The sequence below is a fragment of the Pantherophis guttatus genome, chromosome 2, assembly GCF_059756535.1.
Source record: "Pantherophis guttatus breed Tessera chromosome 2, ASM5975653v1, whole genome shotgun sequence".
NCBI lineage: Eukaryota > Metazoa > Chordata > Lepidosauria > Squamata > Colubridae > Pantherophis > Pantherophis guttatus.
Genome location: NC_142064.1, coordinates 130,245,592 through 130,271,290, shown reverse-complemented (window position 1 = coordinate 130,271,290; position 25,699 = coordinate 130,245,592). Strand labels below are relative to the sequence as shown.

Genomic DNA, 25,699 nt, shown 5'->3' with positions numbered 1-25,699 from the left:
CCTCAAACCTACCACCTCTCTCTTTTCTTTCCTTCTTACTTTCTCTTCCTCACCCTCTTCTTCTCCTCCCTACTTCCTCTTCCTTTCTCCTTCTCCTCCTCTCTTCCTCCCTCTCTTACCCTCACTCCTACTCTAATTTCCCTTCCCTTCCTTCATCCCTCTCTATTGTTGTATCCTTTTATGCATATGGACTACTCAGAGGGCTGAAAAAGTTATTTCTGACTGGTCCTCGCACTTTTGACCAGTCTTCGAACTTATGACTGTCCTCACATTTTACGTTTTTGCCCTATCTTGTCACCATGGTGAAGAGAAGCAGTTGTGAAATGAGTGACACATTGTTAAGAATGCTACAATGGGCATTAATGATGACCAGTCATAAATGCGAAGACCGGTCAAAAGTGCGAGGACCTGTCAGAAATCACTTTTTTCAGCCCTCTGGATAGTCCTTTTGTGCATATGGACTACTCAGAGGGCTGAAAAAGTTATTTTTGACTGGTCCTCGGACTTTTGACCAGTCCTCGAACTTACGACTGTCCTCACATTTTACGTTTTTGCCCTATCTTGTCACCATGGTGAAGAGAAGCAGTTGTGAAATGAGTGACATGGTTGTTAAGAATGCTGCACGGGCATAAATGTGAGGATGGTCATAAGTGTGAGGACCAGTCAAAAGTGCGAGGACCTGTCAGAAATGACTTTTTTCAGCCCTCTGAGTAGTCCCTATACACATAGCCATGGCCACCCGGTCACATGACCAGCTAGCCACACCCACCCAGTCACATGACCTCCAAGCCATGCCCACAAAATAAGCCACACCCACAGAACCGGTAGTAAAAAAATTTAGAACCCACCCCTGGTTGGGGGTCACCACAACATGAGGAACTGTATTAAAGGGTCGCGGCATTAGGAAGGTTGAGAACCACTGATCTAAAACTATATGGAAGAACATCATCTTAAACAGAATAGCATAGCTGCTCAACACCTTCTGAATATACGATCAAGAACTAGCAATGGAGTTTAGACTGGACAAATGTACTACCCTCACCATCATCGGGGGAAAAAATAGCGAAAACTGAAAGAATGAAGATGCCTCAGGGAAATAACATCAGGAGTTTGGATGAAGATGATTGCTACAAACCTTGGGCATCCTTCAAGCCGACAATGTCAAGCACATTGAAGTCAAGAAGAAGATCAGCAGTGAATACATCATCAAAGTGAAGAAGTCCAAACTCAGTGGAAGAAATACCATCAAGACAGGAAATACCTAGGCAATTCCAGTCATTGGACAGACAGCTGGTTCAGTGGATTGGACTCAAACAGAATTAAAAGCCCTGGATAGGAAGACCAGAAACATGATGAAAATGAATCATGCCCTTCCTCCATGTAGCAATGTTGACAGATCCAACTTAAAATAGGTTAAGGGCGTGGAATGTTGCAAATACACCAGATGGTTGAAAGGCAAAAATGGATATCGGAAGAATGTCTGAAGGACAGTGAAGAAGATGCACTATCGTGTTTCCCCAAAAATAAGACCCTGTCTTATATTTTTTTGAACCTTGAAATAAGCACTTGGCCTTATTGCCATGTGCTCAAAAGCCCGTTTGGGCTTATTATCAGAGGATGTCTTATTTGGGGGAAACAGGGTAGTACACAATGAAGGCTTATTGAATACCAAAAGACGAAAGTGGACTAAAAGAAAGACTAAATGAAGATCAGAAAAGAGACACTGAAAGGCAAAGATACCAATAATAAGGTATAATCTCAAAACATCCGGAGCACCATTTGAACACATTGTACACTATCAGCACTGATAAATTTACCATCAGTCAATTGCAAAAGACAGTTTCCTTGCAACAGCTTACATCCTGCCACGATATCTTTAATACCATCAAATATCAGCATCTGCCTATCCCAGGTTCTTGGGAAGAACTTGATAGGTGGATAAAAATGCCAAATCCAGTGTAAACATCTAGATGACATTCTCCTTCCCCCACCCCCATCATACAGGCTGAGTTTAAAAACAAAAAAAGAGAGATGACTATTCAAATCTGGAACGTAACTAGAAGAAGTTGCAGCTACCCTGATTCCTGCTATATAAGGACATCTAAAGCTATATCACAGATCACTGGGATCACTGTGGACTGGAAACCAGCTTGCTGTAGCTCTCAGGGCAGTAAGGAAAAAGTGCAGGTCCAGTTAGCTGGCTGTGTTAATTGGCTTTGAATTCTAAGTTGTAATTGGACAAGGCTATAAGATGAGAGCAGGAGAAAGCATCCTGAATAAAAACCATTCAAAGAGCAGGAAGGAGCTAATCAGAGAAACACTTTTGGGAAGGTTGCAGCAAATACATACTTACACCAGTGCAAAGAGAACACTGAACTTTTCAAAAGAACTATTCAAGGCTACAGAAAAAAACAAAACTTTTACTCATACGTGCTAGGCACACATAAATGACAAAATCTATTAGCAGTCTTTGTTACAGCCTGTTTATTGGTTTTAACCTAGAAGCTTTAGGCACAGATCTTCAGATGATACATGCAGATGAAACGTATCTGAATGTAAGTAGCTTGGGTTGGTAGTTGTTGAACTGTTGATCTGAGCTCCGAGCTTAGCAGTTTGGTTGCATATACTACATACATGCATATACAATGTCAGTTGTTCCATTAATGCCCACTAGAGGGAGAACTGCTATAATGATAGGTGCCATGCAAATAGGCACCAAAGTTGAATATCTAGACAACAATAACACTTATATATATAGATCTGTTAGTCAAAGCCAGAGAGCCATCTAAGTCTGCTTTCACCAACCTGTTGATATTTTTTTTCCAAAGTAGATATGCTAAGCCACAACTACCAGTTCTGAAAACTGTGTGCCATTTCATCACTTTCTAAGGATAAGATATCTCTGTCTTAAGACAAATGATCCTTGACCTAAAACGTCTGTTAGAAATGCTAAAAAAAAACCTACGTTGAAAGAAAATCTTTTTTCATCAGAACAAAACTTCTTGAATGTTTAGCTGGGGATTTTAAAACCTGTCTTTTTGTCCGCTACCTATTAATGCACTGAGCCTCAGAGATAGACGACAAACGAGCTCAGCTGATCTAATGGACAATGATCTCTAAATGTTTTGCCCTGTTTCTAGCATGCTTGTAATACATTTGCCAATTGCCAACATCACCCACTTCTTTTATCTTTTGTGATAACAGCTTCTCTTAAAGGCTCATTTATCTTCATAACACTACTCTGACTTGTTTGCAAACAAAGGCATTATTTAACTATACACCCACACAGACAGGAGGGAGAGCTAGAGATGTGTGTTCAGACTCCCAACTACGCTCCTAACTCCTGCTCAGTCATGTGCAAGAGAACAGAAATGCAGTCATGGACACCCAGCTTTTTGCCTCTTCAGGGACGTGTGTGTGTGCGTGTGTGTGTGTATGAGGTGTGCATGAGTGTGTAAAATACATATATCCTCTTGTGATGTACAAAAGTTCTCCTCATTGCTTCTACTCCTTCTAATTTGTAAATAACAAATGGACATTTCATTCATTCTGTAACGCAGAAATTTACTAAAAGTCGTTTCGAGGAATATTCCTGTCATGTGAGAAACTCTAACTGAGCTTGAGGTCTCTGCAAACTGGTATCCAATCAATGAATGCACTGTAAAACAAAATCACCATCACTATATGCTTTCATTTACTGAAGCTTACACTACAGCAGAGGCAGATAAATTTCAGGCACGTAGGAATCTGGTCGAAAACAGCAACAAATCAATGATGAAGCTGTACATACAGTAAAATAGAAAAGCCATTTTCTTATTTCCCTTCTTTAGCTACCCATTTTAGGATGTCATTCTAATATAATTGGATACAATTCAAATATAAATGGAGCTCTGATCTGTCTCAGCTCAGGAATCCTAAAGCAACATTCCAAAACTGACTAGTAAAGACTTGATCAAAATCTACCTCTAATGATACTAATATTTTACAGGTGAGAACCGTAAAACTAAATTACATGAGCAATTAGCAGAAGTTTAACTATGTCAGAGTTTGCTTTTTTTTTTTAACTGCAACTCTTCTCGCAGTTATTAAAACTGCTTGAAAAAGGTAGCCCTTTAATTCTACTGCAGGTTATTGAGAAATTTTGTAGAACGTCCCCCAAGCTACTTTTTGCTTATCTTTATTCTATTGGCACCTTCCTTTTTGGCTGTCTCACAGCAGTGATATTAAAATTACAGTGTCTCTGCCCCTTGGAAAGCATAATGTGCCATCTCAGTACACTCTGCTCTCTCTTCCAAATAAGATGATCCAGAATGCATGCATTTTGTTTAGTTGATCGTTCTCTTCAGTTCGGAATAAATGCCAGGATAGCATTAGCCGTGGTGGCGCAGTAGTTAGGAGGCAGTATTTTGAGCTGTCTCTGCCCACAGTCAGGAGTTCGATCCTGACCAGCTCAAGGCTGACTCAGCCTTCCATCCTTCTGAGGTTGGTAAAATAAGGACCCAGATTGTTGGGGGCAACATGCTGACTCTGTAAACCATTTAGAGTGGGCTCTAAAGCATTATGAGGCAGTATGTAAGTCTAAGTGTTATTGCTATTGCTATGCAGTATTTCAAGCTAACTCTGCCCACTGTCAGGAGTTCGATCCTGACCGGCTCAAAGTTGATTCAGCCTTCCATCTTTCCGAGGTCGGTAAAATGGGGATTCAGATTGTTGAAGAACAATATGCTGACTTTAGAAACCACTTAGAGAGGGCTATAAAGCATTGTGAAGTGGTATGTAAGTCTATTGTTATTGTGGAACAGATACAGAATAAAAGGCAGAAGCTATACCCAGAAGGGAAAAAATTGAAAAGCTACTGATTTCTGTGTCCCAAAGTTTAAATTTTACCACACTAGAACAAGATCATACTTCCTTGAAACAAAAAATGGTGATAGTATTTTCTGACTGTTTTGTATTTACAGCTGGCAAGGACTAAATTTTACCAGCTTCAACAGACATTTTTGTGGCTTAGCACTCCTAAATGATAAGCTATTGTTTTTTCATCTGTGCACTGAAAACTTGCACTGTGGCTTATGAAAGATGCATATTCGTACTTTTCCTGGGGATTTTCTCGTAAAATTTTGGAAGTTTGATTAGCATGGGAGGCAAAGTAGATTTTGAACTACAGTCAAAATATCTGCAACAGTAATAATCAGTTTCTCAAAGCCTAAAATGCTCTACCTAATTAAAGAAAACCTCTCCTACTTTCTTAGATTAGTATAGCAAGTCCTGCTGGTTTGTGGCAGCTCTTTCTACAGTTGCCAAATGTTCAGGATCTTAGTCTTGTGGTGCTGTTGCTATAGAATTCTCTCCATTTAAAAGGCTACTAAATCAGTCTCTTTAGGCCTTGGGAACAACTCCTCTTTTAGGAAACACTTGGAAAACTACAAGTAGTCTTTCAATTATTTAGTGACCTTTCGAAGTTATTTACAATTGGGATTTGAAGTTATGATCGTCAGCCCCGTGCTCCCCTGTGGGTCATATGACCCAGCTTCCGGCACTCAGCCACATGACGGGATGGACAGCTGTTTGCAGCATTCTGAAATCACTTAACCATCTTTTACAATGGTTTTCCCAAAACCCAGCATTTCCTTCCGGTTTTCGGCAAAATCACGCCTATAGCTATTGGTTTGCTTAATGACCGCGGTGATCACTTAACAACTGCCACACAAAAAAGGATCACATGCCTGACTCGTTTTACGACCTTTACAACTCACGCCCATGATGGACAGGTTCCATTATGGTCGTAAGTCGAGGAGTACCTGTAGTATCCAATTTTATACAATGATTTTAAAGCGTTCCATTTTGAAAAATAAAGTGGTGCTTATTCCGGAATCCATTTGATGCAAAAAAAAAAAAAAAATACAGAACAGGAAGTAACTGAATAACAGCATTATGAAAGTATATTTGAGATAGATCCAGGAAACTGTGTGAAAATTGAGATATTAGCAGAAGATAATAAACTTTGGAGTAGCAATGATAAATGCATTCTACCAAACCTATATATGCCAACAAGCAGATTTGAGAGCAAAGCCCATATGTGCAAAATGGTCCATATATGCCATGCTGGGAAAAGCTTATTGCAGGAAGAACTTTCTTCCTCAGTTAAGTACAGTTTGACTAAACCCGTGATGGTGAACCTATGGCACGGGTGCCATAGGTTGGCACGCAGAGCCCTCTCTGCTGACACGTGTGCCATCGCCCCAGGTCAAATCTCTGTGGTGTTTCTTTCGTGAGCTTCTGTTTCATCTTTTGCAGGGAAACAGAAGCTTATGAAAGAAAAAGATCTTACCTCTTGCCACACTGCTGGTGTTGGGATGCCCAGCTGGTCTTCGGGTCTCTGCTGCGCATGTGCGCGTTCACGCACCTTTCAGTGTGGGCATGTGCGCATGCACAGTTTGGGCACTCAATGTCTAAAAGATTCACCATCACTGGACTAAACCAAGCAGAAATCAGAGTCTGGCTCAAGCTACATGATCTCAGATGATGCCCCCTGGTGGATAAGCATTATAGATACACCTGGAGAATCGGGAGGTAGGAATGTAGGGGCAGCAGAATGGGCTGCAGTTGGCACAGCCCACGATGCAATGAAGATTCCAGCTTAACAAAGACAGAAGCATCGCTGAGAAAGAAATACAGATCAAAGCTTTACCATTCCATGAATGGATTCACCCACCCACCCCCAAATGGTGCAGTGGACTCCAAGAGAAAGGGAAGGGGGCCTATTTTTATAAAAAGTTTGCTCCTACTTTCTCGGGAGCCCCATTGAGGAGAGCCCTAGGCTCACAACTACAAAGTGCACAGATATGCAGTGAACTGGAGGCATGGATGACTGACAGCTCTTCAGCGTGGGGACGCTGCTTTGGCGTGTTGAAACCCGCACGAGAGAAAGCACAAAGAGTTCCCATTGCTGCATTGGCAGATGGAAAGCATGCAACTAAGCAGAGCCCAGAGGTCTGGCACAGAGCCTGGGCACACCTTGGGGTGGATAAGGGCAGAGAAGTCAGGACATGCCCCAAAGCGTGGAGAACACAGTACGATAGCTAGGAGGAGCCAGTGAAACTCACACCCAGCAAGCACTGCAATTTCTTTGTATCCCGGGTCAAGGGTGTCACGACACAAGCAAAGCACAATAAACTCATGCACACACAATGAAAGGCACTTCCACGCAACAACTTTCTGTTGTAGCCCCCTCAGTGAAATCGGAAGGGAGCAATTCCCAAAGATGATGCAATCCCCGAAGAGTGATTTAACCCAAAATAAAAGCTAGGTATATTTCTACACCACCTTATGTGGGTCTTTACACAAAGAGCTTCTTCAAACGCCTACTTCCAAGTCAAGGGTATTGTGTAAGCTAATAAGCTAATAATTACTGAATAAGCCAATTCAGTCCACACATAATTCATTTCCTCTAAAATATCCATAGAATGGAATTCTTTTCTACACCAATATATACATTTGGTAGCGTCTTGATAAATAAACCTCTTTTCCCCTTATTTTTAAGATAATCAAGGAGCCCTGTGAATGATGCCACATGTAGCAATAATTCTTTTTAAAATGGCCCATGAAATGTTATGAGATAAAAGTCCAGCATCCAGTGGCTTTGTCTTCAAAAGGCATCTGGTGCCCAGATTCCAGATCAAATCTATGTACCCAAGGCTGCCATTACCACCAAAGGGGTTTCCAGGAACAGAGTGGGATTTGGCTTAATAGCTGCCAAAAAGCAAATTTGGGACCGAAACATTCCTGAAGCCAGACAAACTTTGGAAGCTGGTGGGCATATGTGGAGTTTTGAGAGCATGTTGTCGTGAGTCTGGCTTATTCACAGTGATGGTGAAAGCTTCCGTGTTTTACAAATGATTCTCTCCAGTCCCCCAGGAGGTTTCATACTATCCATAACTACCTTTTACTTTTTCTGAGGAGACAGGCATGCTTCTGTACAAAATGCTAAGCTTCCACCACATCATTTGCTTTTTAAGAGTCCCCATGAATGCTATGGGAAGTCCTCGATTTACAATAGTTCATTTAGTGACCATTCAAAGTTACAATGGCACTGAAAACAGTGACTTACGACCATTTTTCACACTTATGATCATTGCAGCATCCCTCAGGGTCATGTGATTTACATTAGGATGCTTGACAACTGCCTCACATTTATGACGGTTGCAGTGTCCCGGAGTCATGTGATTCTCTTTTGCGACCTTCTGACAAGCAAAGTCAATTGGGGAAGCCCAATTCACTTAACAACCATGTTACTAATTTAAGAATTGTATTGATTCACTTAACAAATTAGAAAAGTCGTAAAATGGAGCAAACTCACTTAACAACATAAATGTTGGGCTCAATTATGGTCATAAATTGAGGACTACCTGTATATGGGACTCAGAATCATCCTAGAAATAAAGAGGCAGCTGAAAGGTTCTTTTCTCTTCCTTTTTAGACTTGTTTACTTGAACACACCTTGCAAGCATCAAGCAATATGTTCATGATCCCAAGATATATGAGCTTCTACAATTCTACAATTTGAAGTCAGCGTTGTTGCCATACAATGCCCAATGCCCACAGCTGTAGAGTGATTCAACTGAACCAACTGAATTTGTGTTTCTATTCTTCTCCCCGATTGGTTTGGCAACAGGTTGATTATTGAAGAATTTGAAGATCATTCAGAGTGTGGAACAGAAAGCCATCCATTTGCATTTAGATTTTGTGAATCTGCTGTTCAGACAAAAACTGAAATCCTGATCGGTAATGCAGTTCAAATCTCAGGCTTATCATCTTCCTTTGCTTAACTAAAGATTTTCCAGAATAAGAAGTTCCTGATATTGCACCATGTTATTTCTAAGAGTCACACTTCCTGTGGAAATCTCCCCCAAATCAGTTCAGTTATTTTCCTATACTTGTAGGAGTCACTCTTTTAGATTCTGAAGTACTGAATCCAAACCTTCTGAACAAGACAAAGGTGAAATGTAATAGCACCTAATACAGTGCAGGCGTAATTAAAATGTCACACATGAGAAATAACTTGAGAAAGTGAGTGGGCTGAACCAAGTTCCTGGCTCGAAATATTGATTTACAGCTATCGTCCCTATGATCTACAAATGCACTGAATTCCCATCACCCCAGCAAAATAAAATGTGCTGGCTGCGGATGATCAGTGTTGTAATCCAAAATAAGTGCCGGGGTACGAGGAGATGTCCAAAGTATTCATTCATTACAGTGTTTAAGCCAGTCTACTACTACTCACAAACTTTTAGCCTATGCAGCTTAAAGCTTAGTTTTTTGCTATGGCTGGTATTGTGGCAAGAAACAAAAGCAGAAATAAATCCATACCCAACAACACCTCTACCACTGCATTATGTCCCACTTGGACAGCACTCAAACCAAATTTGCCCACAATGCTGGACAAGGTTTTGAGTCCTGGTGGTTCTTAGGGTGTGGAACCAACACCCCAACTGCACCGAGCCCTGTGCCAACTTGCCCCTGTCACCACTTCCTTTCAAGGAACTTACACAGCGATGCCATTTCCTTCGGCAGGTCGGTAGGGTAGCTCCGGAAGTAACCTCCGTTGGTCAGCACCTCGAAATGTGGGTTAGGGAAAGGGAAGGGGTATACAGCAGGGGGGAAGCCATTTACATGAGCCAGAGGAGTCCCACCCGAGCAGCCTCTCTCCTTGTTTACAGCCATGACTTAGAGTAGGAAAGTCAATGCGTGAGAAAATGAAAAATTCCTCTTAAGAAAGCTGGTTGGTGCTGACAGTGCTCCAGGCAGATGGTCCCATGATTGTGGCCTTTGCAAGTATGCCGTTCAAAGGGAGTAGGCCATTCCTCTTCTGTCTTCTTCGGAGGCAGTCCTGCAAGGGAATGAATTGACATTAGTAGTATTCAACTGTAGAGAAAAGCAGTCCACTCCCAGCACTCTTGTTTCTCCATTACCATCCAGCAGGGGTGCTATTCAGCAGATTCTGACAGGTTCTGGAGAACTGGTAGCGGAAATTTTGAGTAGTTCAGAGAATCGGCAAATACCACCTCTGGCTGGCCCCAGAGTGGGGTGGGAATGGAGATTTTGCAGTATCCTTCCCCTGCCATGCCCAACAAGCCACACCACGCCCACCAAGCCACGCTCACAGAACCAGTAGAAAAAAAAAAATTGAATTCCACCACTGCCATCCAGGATAGTCACCAGGACAAGATGGAAGCTGGGAAACACTTGCAAAAAACAAGCAAACCAACCAACCAACTATGAGGTATAGAATGAACTCATCCCCACCCCCATCCCAACCCGTCTGGGGTTTTAGTCTTTTTGCCACTGCCGCCCTCTTTTATTCTTAGTTTTTGTTGTTTTTTTTCTTTTTTTTACTTATGAGCCACCCAGAATCATTGGGAGGCACACAAATTTAATAAATGAATAAATATGTATCAGAGAGGTAGGTGCCTACATCTCATTCTTAACTGCTAGAAAGCAGGTGGAAGAGAAGAAACAGGGAGAGAGAGAGAAAAGTTTTATTGTGGAAATATAAGAAATGAGCAGAGAAAGGTGACAATGTCTAGCACCCGCTGCTTTTCATGGTAGGGCTTCACAGAGCAAGGAGAAATTAGTCAAAAGGAGAAAACACTTCTCAGGCGCACCCACTGACCTACAGAACAAAACAAAAACAGAATGCGGCCAACAAAACTATTGATGGAAAAGGAAGTCTCTCTTCCACCAGCTCCCCTCCTTCAGGAAATCAATTATTTCTAAATACTGTCTACCCAGCCTTCCCCACCCCCATCTCGGATTATCTTGGGGAGGCTCTAACTCCCCAAGATATTAGTCATACTGGTTGAGGATGATAATCGTTGTAATTAACCCATTTGAAGGGAACCAGGTTGCAAAAGGCCGGTCTGTTTTGAAAAAGTCCTGCAGATTTTCATACAGAATCTTTTCTAGCGCGAAGTAGAGATGGACTCTTGAACTTTGTATACGAAAACCATGGGTCTACCGTAGAGAATACACCTCTATCAAATTTTCTCCACACATTCTAAAACACAAAAGTGAATATTCCAAAGGTGGTTTTCCAAAAGGCAACTGGGCTTTCTTAGTTTTTTCTTTGAAAACGTTTCACTTCTCGTCCAAGAAACTTCTTCAGATCTAACTGACTAATGGGGAATGGAAGAATTTATGATGTTTTCAAAGAAAAAGAAAAAAACTAAGAACGTTCAGTTGCCTTTTGGAAAACCACCTTTGGGACAACCATGACCTGGATGATTGAGAATCTCCATAGACACAAAAGGGGACACTATACTTTGTAGTATTCTGTAATGATGGAGGCAAAACCTGGCCCTTGTTATTGAAACTGAGCAGACCATCTTTTAGAGCATAGGTGGGGAATGATGGCCCCTTTATGACTCGTGGACTTCAACTCCCAGAATTCCTGAGCCATCCAGCCAGGCTCAGGAATTCTGGGAGTTGAAGACCATAAATCATAAAAGGGCCATCATTCCCCACCCCTAGTTTAGAGAATCTAACTCATGGATACTCATGTGATCCCCTCTTTCATAAAACCTATGCTACAGGGGTGGGTTGCTCCCGGTCCTGTCTGGTTCTTGTGAAACGCAGTGGGAGGCTCTGCCCACCCGCCCGGATGTCATAATGGGTGATCTGTGCGCGCAGGCTCCCATTGCGAACTGGTAGTAAAGGTAAGTAGAACCCATCCCTGCTATGCTATACTGTGATTTTCCTAGAGGTGTTATCTTGCCAATTTATTTAAGTTTGCAGGAACTGGTTTGTTTGTGATGGAAAGTGGTTTGGCAGGAAGATTAGAAATTCCAGTGGAGATCAGAGATGGCCTCTGATAGTGGGAATCTCTTGAGAATAGTGGGAAGATGATGGGAATATCTTGAGAATTTCAGAGAGGCAGGGAAATTGGTATCAGCAGGATTAGGAAGAGTGTAAGTGTGTGTGTGTGTGTGTGTCTGAGCTGGCTATTGCTTAAACACTCCTGATCTCCTCTGCCTGCCTACTGTAATATGAAGATGTTCTAAATAATTAAAAGCAATGACACTATTACCTATTTTATAGTGATTTTCTCACACGCGCCACTTAAAACGCTTTTGAGTCTATCTGTCAAAGTGATTGACAGACACATATAGATTGACTATCCTAAGAGCTTTTTTCAATTTACAGATAGTCCTCGACTTATGACCACAACTGAGCCCAAAATTTCTGTTGCTAAGTGAGACATTAAATGAGTTTTGCCCCATTTTAAAACTTTTCTTGTCACAGTGGTTAAGTGAATCGCTATCGTTGTTAAGTTAGTTACATGGTTGTTAAGTGAATCTGGCTTCCCCATTGCTTTTCAGAAGGTCGCAAAAGGTGATCAAATGACCCTGGGATATTGCAACCGTCATAAATACGAGTCAGTTGCCAAGCCTCTGAATTTTGATCATGTGGCCATGGGGATGCTGCAACGATCATGTGAAAAACAGTCATAAGTCATTTTTTTCAGTGCCGTTGTAACTTTGAAGAGTCACTAAAGGAACTGCTTTAAGTCAAGGAATACAGATTCTGCTAAGCAGGTGTGTTCTGCTTAAAGCTTTTTTTTTTTCCTTCATAGGCTGAATAAAACTGCAATATGCAGATCACTGTATCTGACTGGACTTTCAAGTAGAATCCAATGCTTTTGATGTGAAAATTGGTAGTACAGTGGTTTAATGCACCCTGTTATTAACACAGCTGCCTGCAATTACTGCAGGTTCGAATTTTACCAGGCTCAAGGTCGACTCAGCCTTCCACCCTTTCTAAGGTAGGTTAAATGAGGACCCAGTTTGTGGGGGCAATAAGCTGACTTTGTATAAATATACAAAAGTATGAAGGCTATTACTTAACGCATTGTAAGCCACCCTGAGTCTCCGGAGAAGGGCGGCATATAAATCAAATTAAAAAAAAAAAAAAATTGGGGTGGGGGGTGTTTCTTTCCTCCCTAGACAGGAATAGCTCCAGGGGTTTTGAAGGTTTCCGAAAGTCCCTTCCGAAGAGATTTTGAGAACAGACCAATTAGAAGAGTGTCTACCAAGGCAAAAGAAAGGAATAGAAACACTAGAAAGGTTTCTAGCAGGAATGGATTCTATTCTGTCGTATAGGGCATACTTCACATTTGGAGAGAGTCAAGGACTTAATGCATTTCAGTGAGTGAAATGGTGATCTTCACAGACATGAACTACACAGAGGCAGGACTAAGAGTTTTCTTTTCCAGGGCTTTTGGGAAGCAGGTTGGTTATTAAAACAAATTACACGTTATGGCAAGAAATTTACCACACTGATTCTTGATAAGTATATATAAAAAGGCTCTAGGGATATGTATTTAAAACACCCCTGATCTCTGGTAGCTCACTCTAGTATTACCAAGAGGTATTGGGGTAGGGGTGTGATCTCTCTTGCTACTTATTTGTAACCAGCAGTGTGACACACAATGAATTTTAGCAGAATAAAATTGATGCTACTTATCCCCTCCAGCTGAAGTTTTATTGGTTTAATGCTCTTAAAGCCATACAGAAAAGGCCAGGTTTTTTTAAAAAAAGTTTTTTTTAAAAAAGGGGAAGAAGCTAGACACACATAAACTGTGATTAATTTCCAAAATAAGAATTGTTGATGCTGAAGCTTGTCCATCCTTCCCACCCACCCTCAGCCTAATTTTTAGAATACAGCCCCAAATCCAAGACTGTTGGATTTGTTGAAACTGGTTAGGATTGTCCTGTGATAAGGCAAAAGCACTCAGCACGAGTGAGGGCACTCACTGCTTCCTGTTTTTCAAGATCAGAATTGCCTGCCAGAAAAAGATCACGCAAAAATTATCCTGCGGAGATTGAATGTGTTGCCTTTGGCATCAAGGGAGCAAATAAGCATATAGTATTTTTTTTATTAAATACAAGTCAATTAGAAGATTTTTCCTCCAGAAAAACAATCCCCTCCATCACCCCCCCTCCCTGAGGTGCAAGCTAATAAATAAATACTCTCCTTCAAATGGAGATCGGCATAGACATATTCCAGTTGTTCTCTTTGGTTTAATACCACCCCACCAAAATAGAGATCCCCTCAAGTGACCAGATTTATATACTGGCAATATGAGTTCTTTGTTTTAAAAGCCCTCCTTCCCAAGACGACATAATGTCTCTTTTCATACATTCAGAGCCAGACACATTCTCAGATTTAGCCCCAATCCACAGATGCAATTGTTGATGATGTGGAATTGAAAAGATGTGGAATTGAACCGATGGGGTCTGTTTACTGCCACACTCTGCAGCCGAAAGCAGAGACTGGCCCTTTAAGTGTGTGTTCGTTCTCTCTCTCTCTCTCTCTCTCTCTCTCTCTCTCTCTCTCTCTCTCTCTCGTGTGCGTGTGTGTGTGTGTGTGTGTGTGTGTTTTTTTTCCCTTTTGAACCATTTCCAAAAGCAGGCAGGCGAGGGTTGGTTTTTTCTTTTTTTTCTTTTTTGCTGATGTTGTTCTTTCTTCTTCTTTGGGTGCTTTTTACCATATGATTTAAATCAAGAGTCATTTCAGGTTCCCAGATAAATGAAGCTTATGTTCTTGCTGCCAGCCCTTGGCTGGGGCTGTACCACCCTGGGGGTAGAATGTGAGCTCACATCTTCCACATGGAACCCAACACCACAGGCCTAATTTACAACAGCCCAGGCAGCGCCTTTTCCTGCCGGCTCCGAGGCGGCGCTGCTTTTCCGACCTACCCCCTCCTGCCACCCCCACCACCCGCCCCCCCCAGCCCATCACTCACTCTTCACCTTTCCCCCCCCTCCCTCCACTCTTTTTCTTATACTCCTGGCCTCTGAATTGGGTTCGCACGCGCAGAGCACACACACACACACACACACACACAGCGCGCTCGCGCACCTCCTTCTCCCCTCTGCTCCGAGCCTTTGTGCCCCGGCTCGGTCTTTTGCATCCTCCTCCCTCCCTCCCTCCAGTCCCGTCTTTCATTTTTCTTCTCCCAAATGGATGGCGTTCCACCCAAGAGTGGGGCCAATTCGAGGGGGGCTTATATGCAAGCGCAGTACCAGAGGCAAGACATACGTTGCCTCAATCATCTTCCTCTCCTATATCGCCTTGGAGCGGGGTGGGTGGAAATACTTTTGCCGCCGTGTAACTTCGGTGCCGTGGGCTTTCCTCGCAGCAGTGTCCCCCTCATTCTGTCATGTAGCCAAGACCCCGCCTCTCGCCAGTCGCTCTCAGGCTCATTTCTGGCTCGAGCTCTTTTCGCTGCCCACGAGGATGGGGAGGGCGGAGGGGCATCGCTTTGCGCTCGGCCCCTTTAAAAACTGCAAAAGCTCGGGTTGAGACTCCGCACCGCCCGCCTCCCCCCACCCCCACCCCTGTCCCCGCTGCCGTGGGTCCTGCCAAGTGCCCTGAGCAGCTAAAAGCCACGAGATTTCAAGCGAGCAAGCTAACTTAAAGGCTTCATTTCCGTAAACTTTTCCATATGTGAGGGCCTCTCTGGAAGTTCGCGTTCCAAAAATAAACGCGCCGTCAGGCTGAGGTGTCCAAGCGCACGGAAACCGGGAAAAGAAACCCACTGAAAGAAAACAGCGCGAGCTCCTGCCAGCAAGCTTGGGGCGCAGTTGCCTCCTGGGCGCAGTGGGAAAGTGGGGGCGGCGGAGAGAAAAGGGGGTTACGGAAGGGCATGTTTCCCAATGGCAGCAACGTCAAGAAAACCAAGGCGAGGCTCGCTCTTTTGTCTGCCTCAAATCTCCGTACGGAGTTCAGCTTTAATTCGAGGCATGCATTGGACTCCCTTTGCTGTTAGCCTTTTTAGCTGCCCCAACCGTGGATGGGAATGTGAGGGTCACCCGGCGGTCACTCTAAGGAGGTTCCTTCTTTTTTGGGGTGAGGGGGAATAGATCCCTCCTGGAGGCGCTGAAATCCATATATTCACCGGGTTCCTGAATTCTTCCTAGCCCTTATAGACAAAGAAGCACGTATGTCAGTAGAGAAAGGGGGGGGGCACGTTTCTAAGAAATCAGTTCTGTTTAAAAGATTAAAGAATATTTTTTTTTTAAATACATAGGGAACAGCTGATATAATAGCTCCAGAGCCGCATGGAGCCATCTCAGTCAAAGACTTTTTGTGTTAACTGTTCTCCGTGGCACAGTCTCACACTCACACAAGTAGACAGCCAGGCCCCGTCTGTGAAGAGCTTATAGTTATTTCAAAAGAAGAGAGAAATCAGAGGCCAGGTTCAGGCTAAGCAGGGCAGCGGCCTGAACTCTGGCGTTCGTTTCGCAATAACCTCAAAATGACATCCTGCACTAACACATCTAATAGCCTTTATTTTTTTGGTAAAATACCAATTCCTCCCCTCATCTCCCCCCCTTCCCAGCCCCTTTCTTCTTATTTCATATGAACCAAATACCCATTTCCTTCATGTATTCCCAACACACACTTTCCGTGGGAAAACTCAAATAATCGACCGCATCTTAACAGGAGGAGAAAAAGTGTGGAAACCAACACAAACCCCCCCCAAAAAGCTGGATACCTAGCTTTTCTGCTGGGGTAGAAGGCAGCTGAGGCTGTGAGGAGAAAAGCCAAAAGAAAGAGCTGGAGATGGTTTTTTATATACGTATAAAAAGAAATGCTTATTGTGACATTTACGCAATCAGAAAACTTAAAAAGTTATTATTTTTTTTACAAGTTCAACCTGGTTAGGTAGAAGATAAAGGCAATACCAGCATAGAATCCATGTTTTGGGCATGCAAGAAGAACAGCAATGGATTTAGGGATGTCTAAACTAAAAGAATGGTTCTTAGAAGCTATAATTCAAAGGGAGGAAATCAAAGAAAAATATTCAAGATTCATGGCAATCTTTATGCTTCTTGAAGCTCTCTTCCATAGCAATTAAAGAGACGAAGTTCATATTTTCTTATCATAAGTGCCTGCATCTGCATGATTTATGCCTTCTGCTAATACCACTTTCCCCAAGCTGTGGAAGCTTTCCTCAAGATGTGTTGAGCTACTCCTCCCATTATTTCTAGACGGTACAGCTGAAAAGGCTATCAGGCTAAGGAAGAGGAATGAACTCTGCTTGCATTCTGTATAGCAAAAACTCTTGTCATAAATGTGATCCCTGAGAATCAGTTTTATAGACACCTCTGCTTCGCAACCAAAATTAACATGTCTGTGCATTGTCCATGATCTCTGACTGCCAAACTTCCCAGAGGCTGCTTGCTATAACCTGTCTTCCAACAAGATCTCCAAAGTGCTTTCAAACTGTTTTGGATAAGATCTTCCTGGAGGGAGAATGACCCAGTTTCATTCTCCGCTGTGGGTGATTTGAGTCTTCAAGAAGTTGCAAATATGGTGTGGCTGAAGAGCTACTTTATAAACCTACACTAGTTTAAACCACATTTTTCTGGTCATACCACAATTTCTGAAGAAGATGTAGCAAGAGAGAGGGTTGGCTAACAATCTGTAGCACAGATTCTCAGCACCATCACAAATGTAAATTTCCATGCTACTATATGCTTCAAGTATCAATAGTTCCAAATGCCCAAAACATAGATAACCTCTTTTCCTAATTAACTAAGTAGAATATGTGGGGGGTGGGGCGGGAGTTCCATGAAACCTGACTTGACAGCTCCACAGTTTTCCTGGTGAGATGTCAAGTTGACTTTAGCAAATGCTAATGCATACTTTAAACTCAGAGTTTCTAATCCTACCAAACAGAGCGGGTTACTACACATGAATCTATTTAATATATTCAAAAAAACAAAAACAAAAAAAACCCCTGCAGTATTTTATATCGGCCTTCTCCAGACATGCCGGTCCCACAATTTTCTTTTGATAATGAATAGCATAAAAGTGGCTTCCTCAATCTGTGCTATTTCAGATGTGCCAGAATATAGCACTATCATTTCTATCCAGCAGGTCTTGGACTTCATGTCCTGTCCTAGCAGAACTTGGACTTCATGTCCTGTCCTAGCAGAAAACCCTTTGAATTGACACTCTGGATCCCACTTGGGATCTGCCCTTGCGGAAATCCCACTTTCCTCAAGGGCGGAAAAAAACCCTTGCTATTGCCTTCATCTCATACTGTGTGTGAAACAGATTTAAGTCACTCTTAGTTATTAACATAGTTTTTCTCCTTATTCCAACACAGTTCAAGGGCAGTCCTAAAGTGTATTATATCTCTTAGGCTTTATCACCTATTGCCCTGGAAGGACGTCATATGACTGTAGGATCTGGCAACAAAGGCAAATAATTGGGTGAAATCCAAAATTTTTCCCTACCGGTTCTGTGGGCATGGCTTGGTGGGCGTGGCAGGGGAAGCATATTGCAAAATCTCCATCCTCACCCCACTCCAGGGGAAGAATACTGCAAAATCTCCATTCCCACCCCACTCTGGGGACAGCCAGAGGTGGTATTTGCCGGTTCTCCGAACTACTGAAAATTTCCGCTACCGGTTCTCCAGAACCTGTTAGAACCTGCTGGATTTCACCCCTGCAATCAATGCATAATAGGGATTAGCAATGGAGATAGCAACTTTCAACCTTCTGCTCCACATCCAAATTGTTGTCCCAAATTTTATTTATTTATTTATTAAATTGATACGCATGTGGCAACTCTGCTCTCCATTCTCCATACATTGCGGCTGATCCTAAAAGTATCTATTACATTACCATATCAGATTGGCTAACCAGAACACCTTAGAATAATAATTCACATATGAGCATTTAATCTGGTTGCTCCTAATTTTTGTCTGTATTACAGCTTCAAGAAAGTGAGGCTCTTACATGCATCAATGAGACCTTCTCTAGTTATAATAACAATGATCCCTAACTACAATTTGCTCTCTTCTCCAAAGCATTTTGGCAGTCACAACTAGTAAGGGAACACTGAGCAGATAACATTCCTAACTTCCATTTAAAAAAAAAAAAAAAAGCTCCTAAACTTTCCTTTGCTGTCAATAGTGTTTCTGGAGTAGTCAGCATCTGAGAGGTGAGGAAAAAATAAGTCGTGTCAAGAAGTGAGCAAAAAACTAGAGGTGGAAGATTGGATCTAAATTGGGACAGAAGCCGCCCCACTAGCTCTGGTGGCTTTCACAGTGTTCCAACCAAGGGAAAAGCACAAAGGCATTTATAAGAAATATACAAATGTTATCAAGGCAGTCACTACTCATGGCCAAGGCACTGAAATCCTCTGGCACTAAATTGCCCTGGTTTGTATTTTCCATAACTTCAATGCCCATAATGGAATGAGTTCTCTATGTCCTTTTTAAATTTCATTTTGCCCTCCAAAACAAATACAAATAAATAACACTCTTGACTTTTTGTAAACACAAATCTTGCAAAAGACTTTCAAGGGGAAAAGTAACCATTTGCTCCTCAAAAGCCTCTCTTTCTTGAAACTTGGATGCTAAAAGAAGAGAATTTATTTTTAAAAAGATTCCGGCCTGTCCCTTAGAAACATATGTTAGTTTCCATTTAAGAACTGAGCCACGGTATATTGCCAACCAGAAAAGCTGAGCCAGGTTCCTCAAATCATAATATTAGGACAAGAGAAATTTTTTAACTATAATTTCTGGGTCATCAGGTTATAAAGAGGTCATACCTGGGAGCATTATTTTTCTGACTCTGAGATAAGAAGTTATCCTGGCTGCTACATTATTTATAATGGAAGACCAGCTATTGAACAAAGCTATCTGAACTGCAGTTGCTGTTTGTCAATTGTTTTGCAATCCTTTTTTATCTTGCTTCCTATAATAAACTTCATCTCAATTGCTTAGGACTGGAACTAAAAATATTCCTGCTTTTTCAATACTGTTTATTAAATAATATTCTTGCCTCATCAGATCAATTACTGTATGTATGCTCAGAATCTTAGAATTCTAGGTCCCCTATACTACATAACAGTGATCATAATAATTTCAAGATCCTGACTTCTATGCACATTGACTCCACTGCATTGACTCCTAATACAGTTCAGAGTCCAAATGGTACTCATAATGTATGAGAGGAGGGATCTAATATTTTAACATTAATGTGTTTGTGTTGGCAGTGGGGTACAAATTGACAGATAAATACACAATACTTAAATATTGTTTCCCTTTGTTTAATTCCAGCTAGATGTACAATGAACCGCTCAAAGAATAAAGATGAGAAGTCACAATTGGCAATTTCCTCCAACTACAGAAAGGTAAGCCAGGAACAAGCTATTGTTTACGCTATCATTTGTAGCATTTGGAAAAGTTAGTTTCTCACTTTTATTAAAGACTGGAAATCTCCTGTGCACTTTTTGCTGAAAATGGAAAAAATGCACTGGTGATTTATGGATTTGCTGATTAAAAAAGGTTGAATATGCGGGGAATGGAATTATGATGTAACTTTAAGGGGAGGAAAAGAGGAGAAATAAGTTTGTAACTGCTATAAAGAAGATCAGGAATCTTTTTATACGTATTTGTCCTATTTTTCATGGTTTTCTCAACTTTGCTTTTTTCCTTATAGCATTTCATCATTACTTCTGTGGAAATCTTTGATAAAAAATATTTTTTAAAAAGGGGAAATGTTAGTTTCTCATTTCTTCCTGTGAAGGGTGAGGAAAAGGAAGGAAGTATGAGATTATGGACAGTGTTTTGTTATTAGAGTTAAATGCAACACTGAGAGATTATTTTTATTAGTTCTTTTCAATTCCCTTTTACAGGAAGATATCATAAGCAAAGTAGCTTCAAAAAATAAGCCACTGATGCATTCACAAATCGTATAAAGAAATAAACCATGGTCAATTAAGCACAATAACTAGCTTCATTGTAATACACTCAACCAAAATAAAATAAAAGAATGCAGGCCTTCAAAACAGCCTTTTTATTGTGTCTAAGAAGTAGTTTTGCCAAGAATATATGTAACAATACCTGAAACTATTTTCACAATTTTAGAAGATGGAAAATCCCTGTCTTCTCCTCCTCCTGTCCAATCTTGGAATCAATTGTAAATAATCTTTAAATGTTGGGGAAAGGAGGAATGAAAATTTCCCAAATGCGACTTATAATATACACATGGAAACTTTTATTTTATTAGTATTGAGGATTTTTTCCTATGGTCCAAATAACAGAATATTAGGTGGATCTGCAAAAAGAAAATAGCAAAAGCAATAGCACTTAGACCACCCCATAATGCTTTACGGCACTGTCTGAGCAATTTACAGTGTCAGATTGTGGCCCCCAACAATCTAGGTCCTCATTTTACCCACCTCAGAAGGATGGAAGGCTGAGTCAACCTTGAAACGGTCAGTATCAAACTCCTGGCAGTGAGCAGTGAGTTTGCCTGCAATACTGCATTCTAATCACTGCGCCACCACGGCTCCTAATAAGTTGACACCTATTCATAAGCTATTTTCAATACACAACAAAGACTTAAAACAATATTTCACTCTTTATCCTGTTATCTGCACAAAAACGGCCATGCATAAGCGCACCAGCATGCCTACTGTCCCTGTCTTAATGTTCCCTTTTATTCATATCCATTTCATGTATTCATAGTTACGTTTATGTTTATATCTGTTATATATACACACATTTTCTGAATAGTTTTTATCCCAGAGCTACAGTATAATTGCACTCAACAATGAACTAAAGGCCACTATCAGTGAGCTGTTGGACAGTATTACTTGGTCTGTTCTGTGGATGTTTGGTTGTTTTAGGGGTGGAGAATTGTGGTGGGTGAGAGTGTGCTTGGGGATTGTTATGTGTGTTGACCTGGTCTTTGGGTGTTAAGTGAATTTCGTTGTATGGGTATGTCAGAAGAAATATCCTTCTGGGTTCAGCTCCAAGTGGGGAAAAAGACACTGGAAACATGGGGACTGCTTGGAAAGATGGTTTAATGGTGGACAGGATCACATGGTTTGAGTTCCTCAAACCATGGTTTGAGTTCCAACCAAGGGCTGAGACGCAGTGAGTCCCCGGGTTTTATGCCCTCTCTGGCTTTGAACTTCCTGGGGCCCAGAAAGAGTATCCTGATTGGTTGTCAGACTCCCAGGTGGTGGGGGTCTTAGCTAGCCTTGCTGGCTGATGTAATCTTCCCAGGTGCCATGTGGTGAGTTTCTGTTGCTAGATTGGCCCTATTTTTTTTTTTTTATTTGATTTATATGCCGCCCTTCTCTGGAGACTCAGGGCGGCTTACAATGCGTTAAGCAATAGCCTTCATACTTTTATATATTTTTACAAAGTCAGCTTAATTGCCCCCACAAACTGTGTCTTCAATTTACCTACCTTAGAAAGGATGGAAGGCTGAGTCAACCTTGAGCCTGGCAAGATTCGAACTTACTAATTGCTATTAGTAATTTAGAACTTACTATTAGAACTTACTAATTACTATTGTGTTGCAAATGATGGTCCATTGACAAAGATTGAGTTTCTGCCTCTGGCCATTGACAAAAGGTGGGGGCAGGAAGATGGGAGCTGCTTCGCCTTTAAAACATGCTTCTCCATTTCTCATCCAGGGAAACATAATATTCTGCCGTTTTTAATATTTCCTAAAATATTTCATTCTTCTAGGAAAGGGGTGGGTGCTAACTTCCTACAGGTATGCTGTGTATACACATACAATGAAAATAAAGTTATTTATTTATTTTATTTATTTTTAATACATGTTTGATGAAATAAATAAATAAATAAAAACAATAATGCTGTGAAGTAGATTATTATTAATATTATCTAGGATTAAAAAGCCAGGGTTATTGAAAGACTAGTGGTGACCTCTCCATCAAAAAGTCACAATTTACTATTGCAACAATTTGTATGTGTGTATATTATTATCACTGATCCTCTTGAACACCCTATCCTAAAACATTTTGCTGTTTTTGTTCCTATGGTAGCTAAAAGGTCAAAACTAGTCATAGGGCTCCTGAACAAGCGAAAATAGAACATTTTTATCTGTGGGAATTTTAGTCACTGAATGGGAAACTTCTCCTTATGAACATGGTGAACACTGTTTATGCTAAATGAGCTTCTCTCCAAGGACAGTGGTATATATGGTAAATATTGACCATGGGTGCAGATTTGTAATCAGGTCTCCAGATGCCGAACTGTAACACATAACTTCCCATTTTGCATGGTTATGGTGTATAGAAAATTTTGGGAGTTGTTAATGAACACATCTGGAGGACAGCAGGTTGAGAAGTCTATTACAGTGTGTATACTTGCAAACTAGTTCTAGCATTTTGCTATGAAACAGATTATTGAAATAATCAAACACACACACACACACACACACACAGAGTCATTTGCATATAGACAGTCATCTTGTTTTGAAGCTACCAGCTCACAAGTGAATTCTGGAGGTAATTTACTATAGGTATATGGCTAGTTTAGAATCCACAGAAAATAAACACAGGAACTGACTCTCCAACTTATCCCAAATGGAACTAGGCCTACAAGCTTGAGCAACAAAACAGAACAAGCCCCAAAGAGGTTACCCCTCCACCACTGGCAATGCCACATTCCTGAGCCCAGCAGCACTAGCCATTAACCGTTTCCATGCCAAAAATCACTCTCTCCCTTCAACAATGAAATATACAAAGGGGGCAAAATTAATAGAAAGCAATTAAGTATAAGAATGAATTGAATACATAAAATTAATACAACTAAACATTAGGAAAAATGAAGTCTGATCCATACACAAAGAAAATAGGTTCAAAGGCCTCTGGGGTTTACATACCATCTCTTTCTGTGCGCAAGGGAACCATTTGCGATGGAAAACCCAGTTTGCACTGCCCTAAGTGCCCAAATGAACACACACACACATATTTGGGTCTGAAACCATTTTTTCCTTCAGTTCTCATAGACTGCCTAGACAAGTCCCTATAGTTTGTTTGACAAGGTAGTTCAGAAGTGGTTTGTTATTACCTCCTTCCTAAGGCTGAGAGAAGCGACCAGCCTAAATCACCCAGCTGGCCTTGTATCTCAGGCACAGTCTCCTGCTTTCTAGTATGATGACTTAACTACTACACCAATCTGGTTAATGCAGAATCTCTTCATTATCCTATGAGCATAATTTGTGTCACACTCATTAATACTCCCAGATTAAAATTACCAAAAGCAAAAACACATGGAAGTGTTCCCGAGTTCCCACAGAAAAATATTTAAGGTCTGTGGTCATGCAGCCAATTTTGTGCTAAAGTAAGACTAATAAGGATAGTCTTTATATTATATCACAACTGGATAATCCAATAGGTCACTAGATGGGAATGAGAATCAGCACGCAGCAGCATGGAAGAAAGACGGAGGTGGACAATAGCATTCATTAGACTGTAACAGCTGAGTAATTTTAAGTAGGGATTAAAATGTGTATTTCTCAGACATTTGATATGGTTCTTGTACTATACATTTTCTCCTTAAAACACGTACACCAATGTACATACAGACACAATAGAAGTGGATGAAATAATAAGCTGGATTTCATCAGCACTACTCCAAGCTATAAGAATTACTACTGAAGTTTAAGAACTGGTACCTGAACTTGTTTTATGCTTCCTTATTCATTCTTTTTCTTTATTTTTTTTTCTTTTGTGTCACATCTTTTAGATTGTGCACCTGTGAATATTTTCCTTGATTGTATAAAAATACATAGGAACACTTCTGACTAAACAGTGGGCTAATAAATACCATTTATAATAAATAACCAAATAAAATGTGTTAGTTATGAGAGTTACCAAAGAACAGATTTTAAATTCCTTTTATGTAGCATATTCCAAAACCTCCCACTAATTAGTAGAAATTATTTCTTTCTTCTCAGTCATACTGTAGGCATCAATAGATCCATAATTACATTTTTTTAAAAAAAATTATAACACAATATAACAATACAAGACATACAACATTTATAAACAAGCTCTCTTTACAGCTATTGCATGGTGATCTTCTTTGTTATCTACAATTTCCCCTTCTTTCTGTTTGTATTATTCCGATTTACTACTTGTCCCCGACATTTTAATTACTATATATACATTTCTCTCATTCATATCTATTTCCTATTTTTTATACTGTAACATATCCTTTCTTTCTTTTTTAACATTTCTATCTCCCCCCACCCTAATTTTCTTCTTCATTTTTCCTTCCCTCCAACCACTTATACCATTTGTGCGAAGTCCTAATTATATTTTTAAAATGCTGAAAAATAAATATAAAAAAAATACTTTATGTTTCTCCTTGGGAATTCTACTCTCACTTCAAAAGCTGTTGCCAAATTTATTTCTAAGTATCTCTCCTGCTCTTTGTGTCAGAAGATAAAGTTGTCAGTAAGAAATAAAATCAGGGATGAAATAATTTGCTCTCCAATGAAGAACTGAGAGCTATATTTCTCAGAACGTGAGAGCTACAAGTGTTGATCTTATGTCATTTTTTTCTCAGTTCCAATTCCCAAACAATAAAACGTTTCCATATTTTATTCATTTTCCATAACCTATCTCAAAGACTTGTTGGGAAGCTATAAAAGATTTTAAGACTTTTTTCATGTTCATCATCCCAACAGATGGCATTCAAGGCCACCCAAGACATTTTAGTACTTGAGCCAGAAAACCAGAGGCAGACTCTCACACCCACATACACGTACATATGATGCATCCTTTCCCAAAATTGCAATGAATAAAATAATCTACATATCCTTATTAAGTTGCCTTTTATCAAGTG

General features: G+C 40.8%; 1 protein-coding gene across 5 annotated transcripts in view; it reads right to left on the bottom strand.

Annotated features, from left to right (window-relative positions):
• The window catches only part of RARG (retinoic acid receptor gamma), a 156,146-nt gene that overhangs the window by 86,594 nt on the left and 43,853 nt on the right, over nt 1-25,699 (bottom strand). For all 5 annotated transcript variants that reach the window (XM_034419157.3, XM_087886719.1, XM_087886721.1 and 2 more), the window contains one exon: nt 9,549-9,889. In XM_034419157.3, coding sequence (XP_034275048.2) covers nt 9,549-9,723 — 175 coding nt within the window. In that variant the 5' untranslated portion in view covers nt 9,724-9,889. The remainder of the gene's footprint in view (nt 1-9,548; nt 9,890-25,699) is intronic.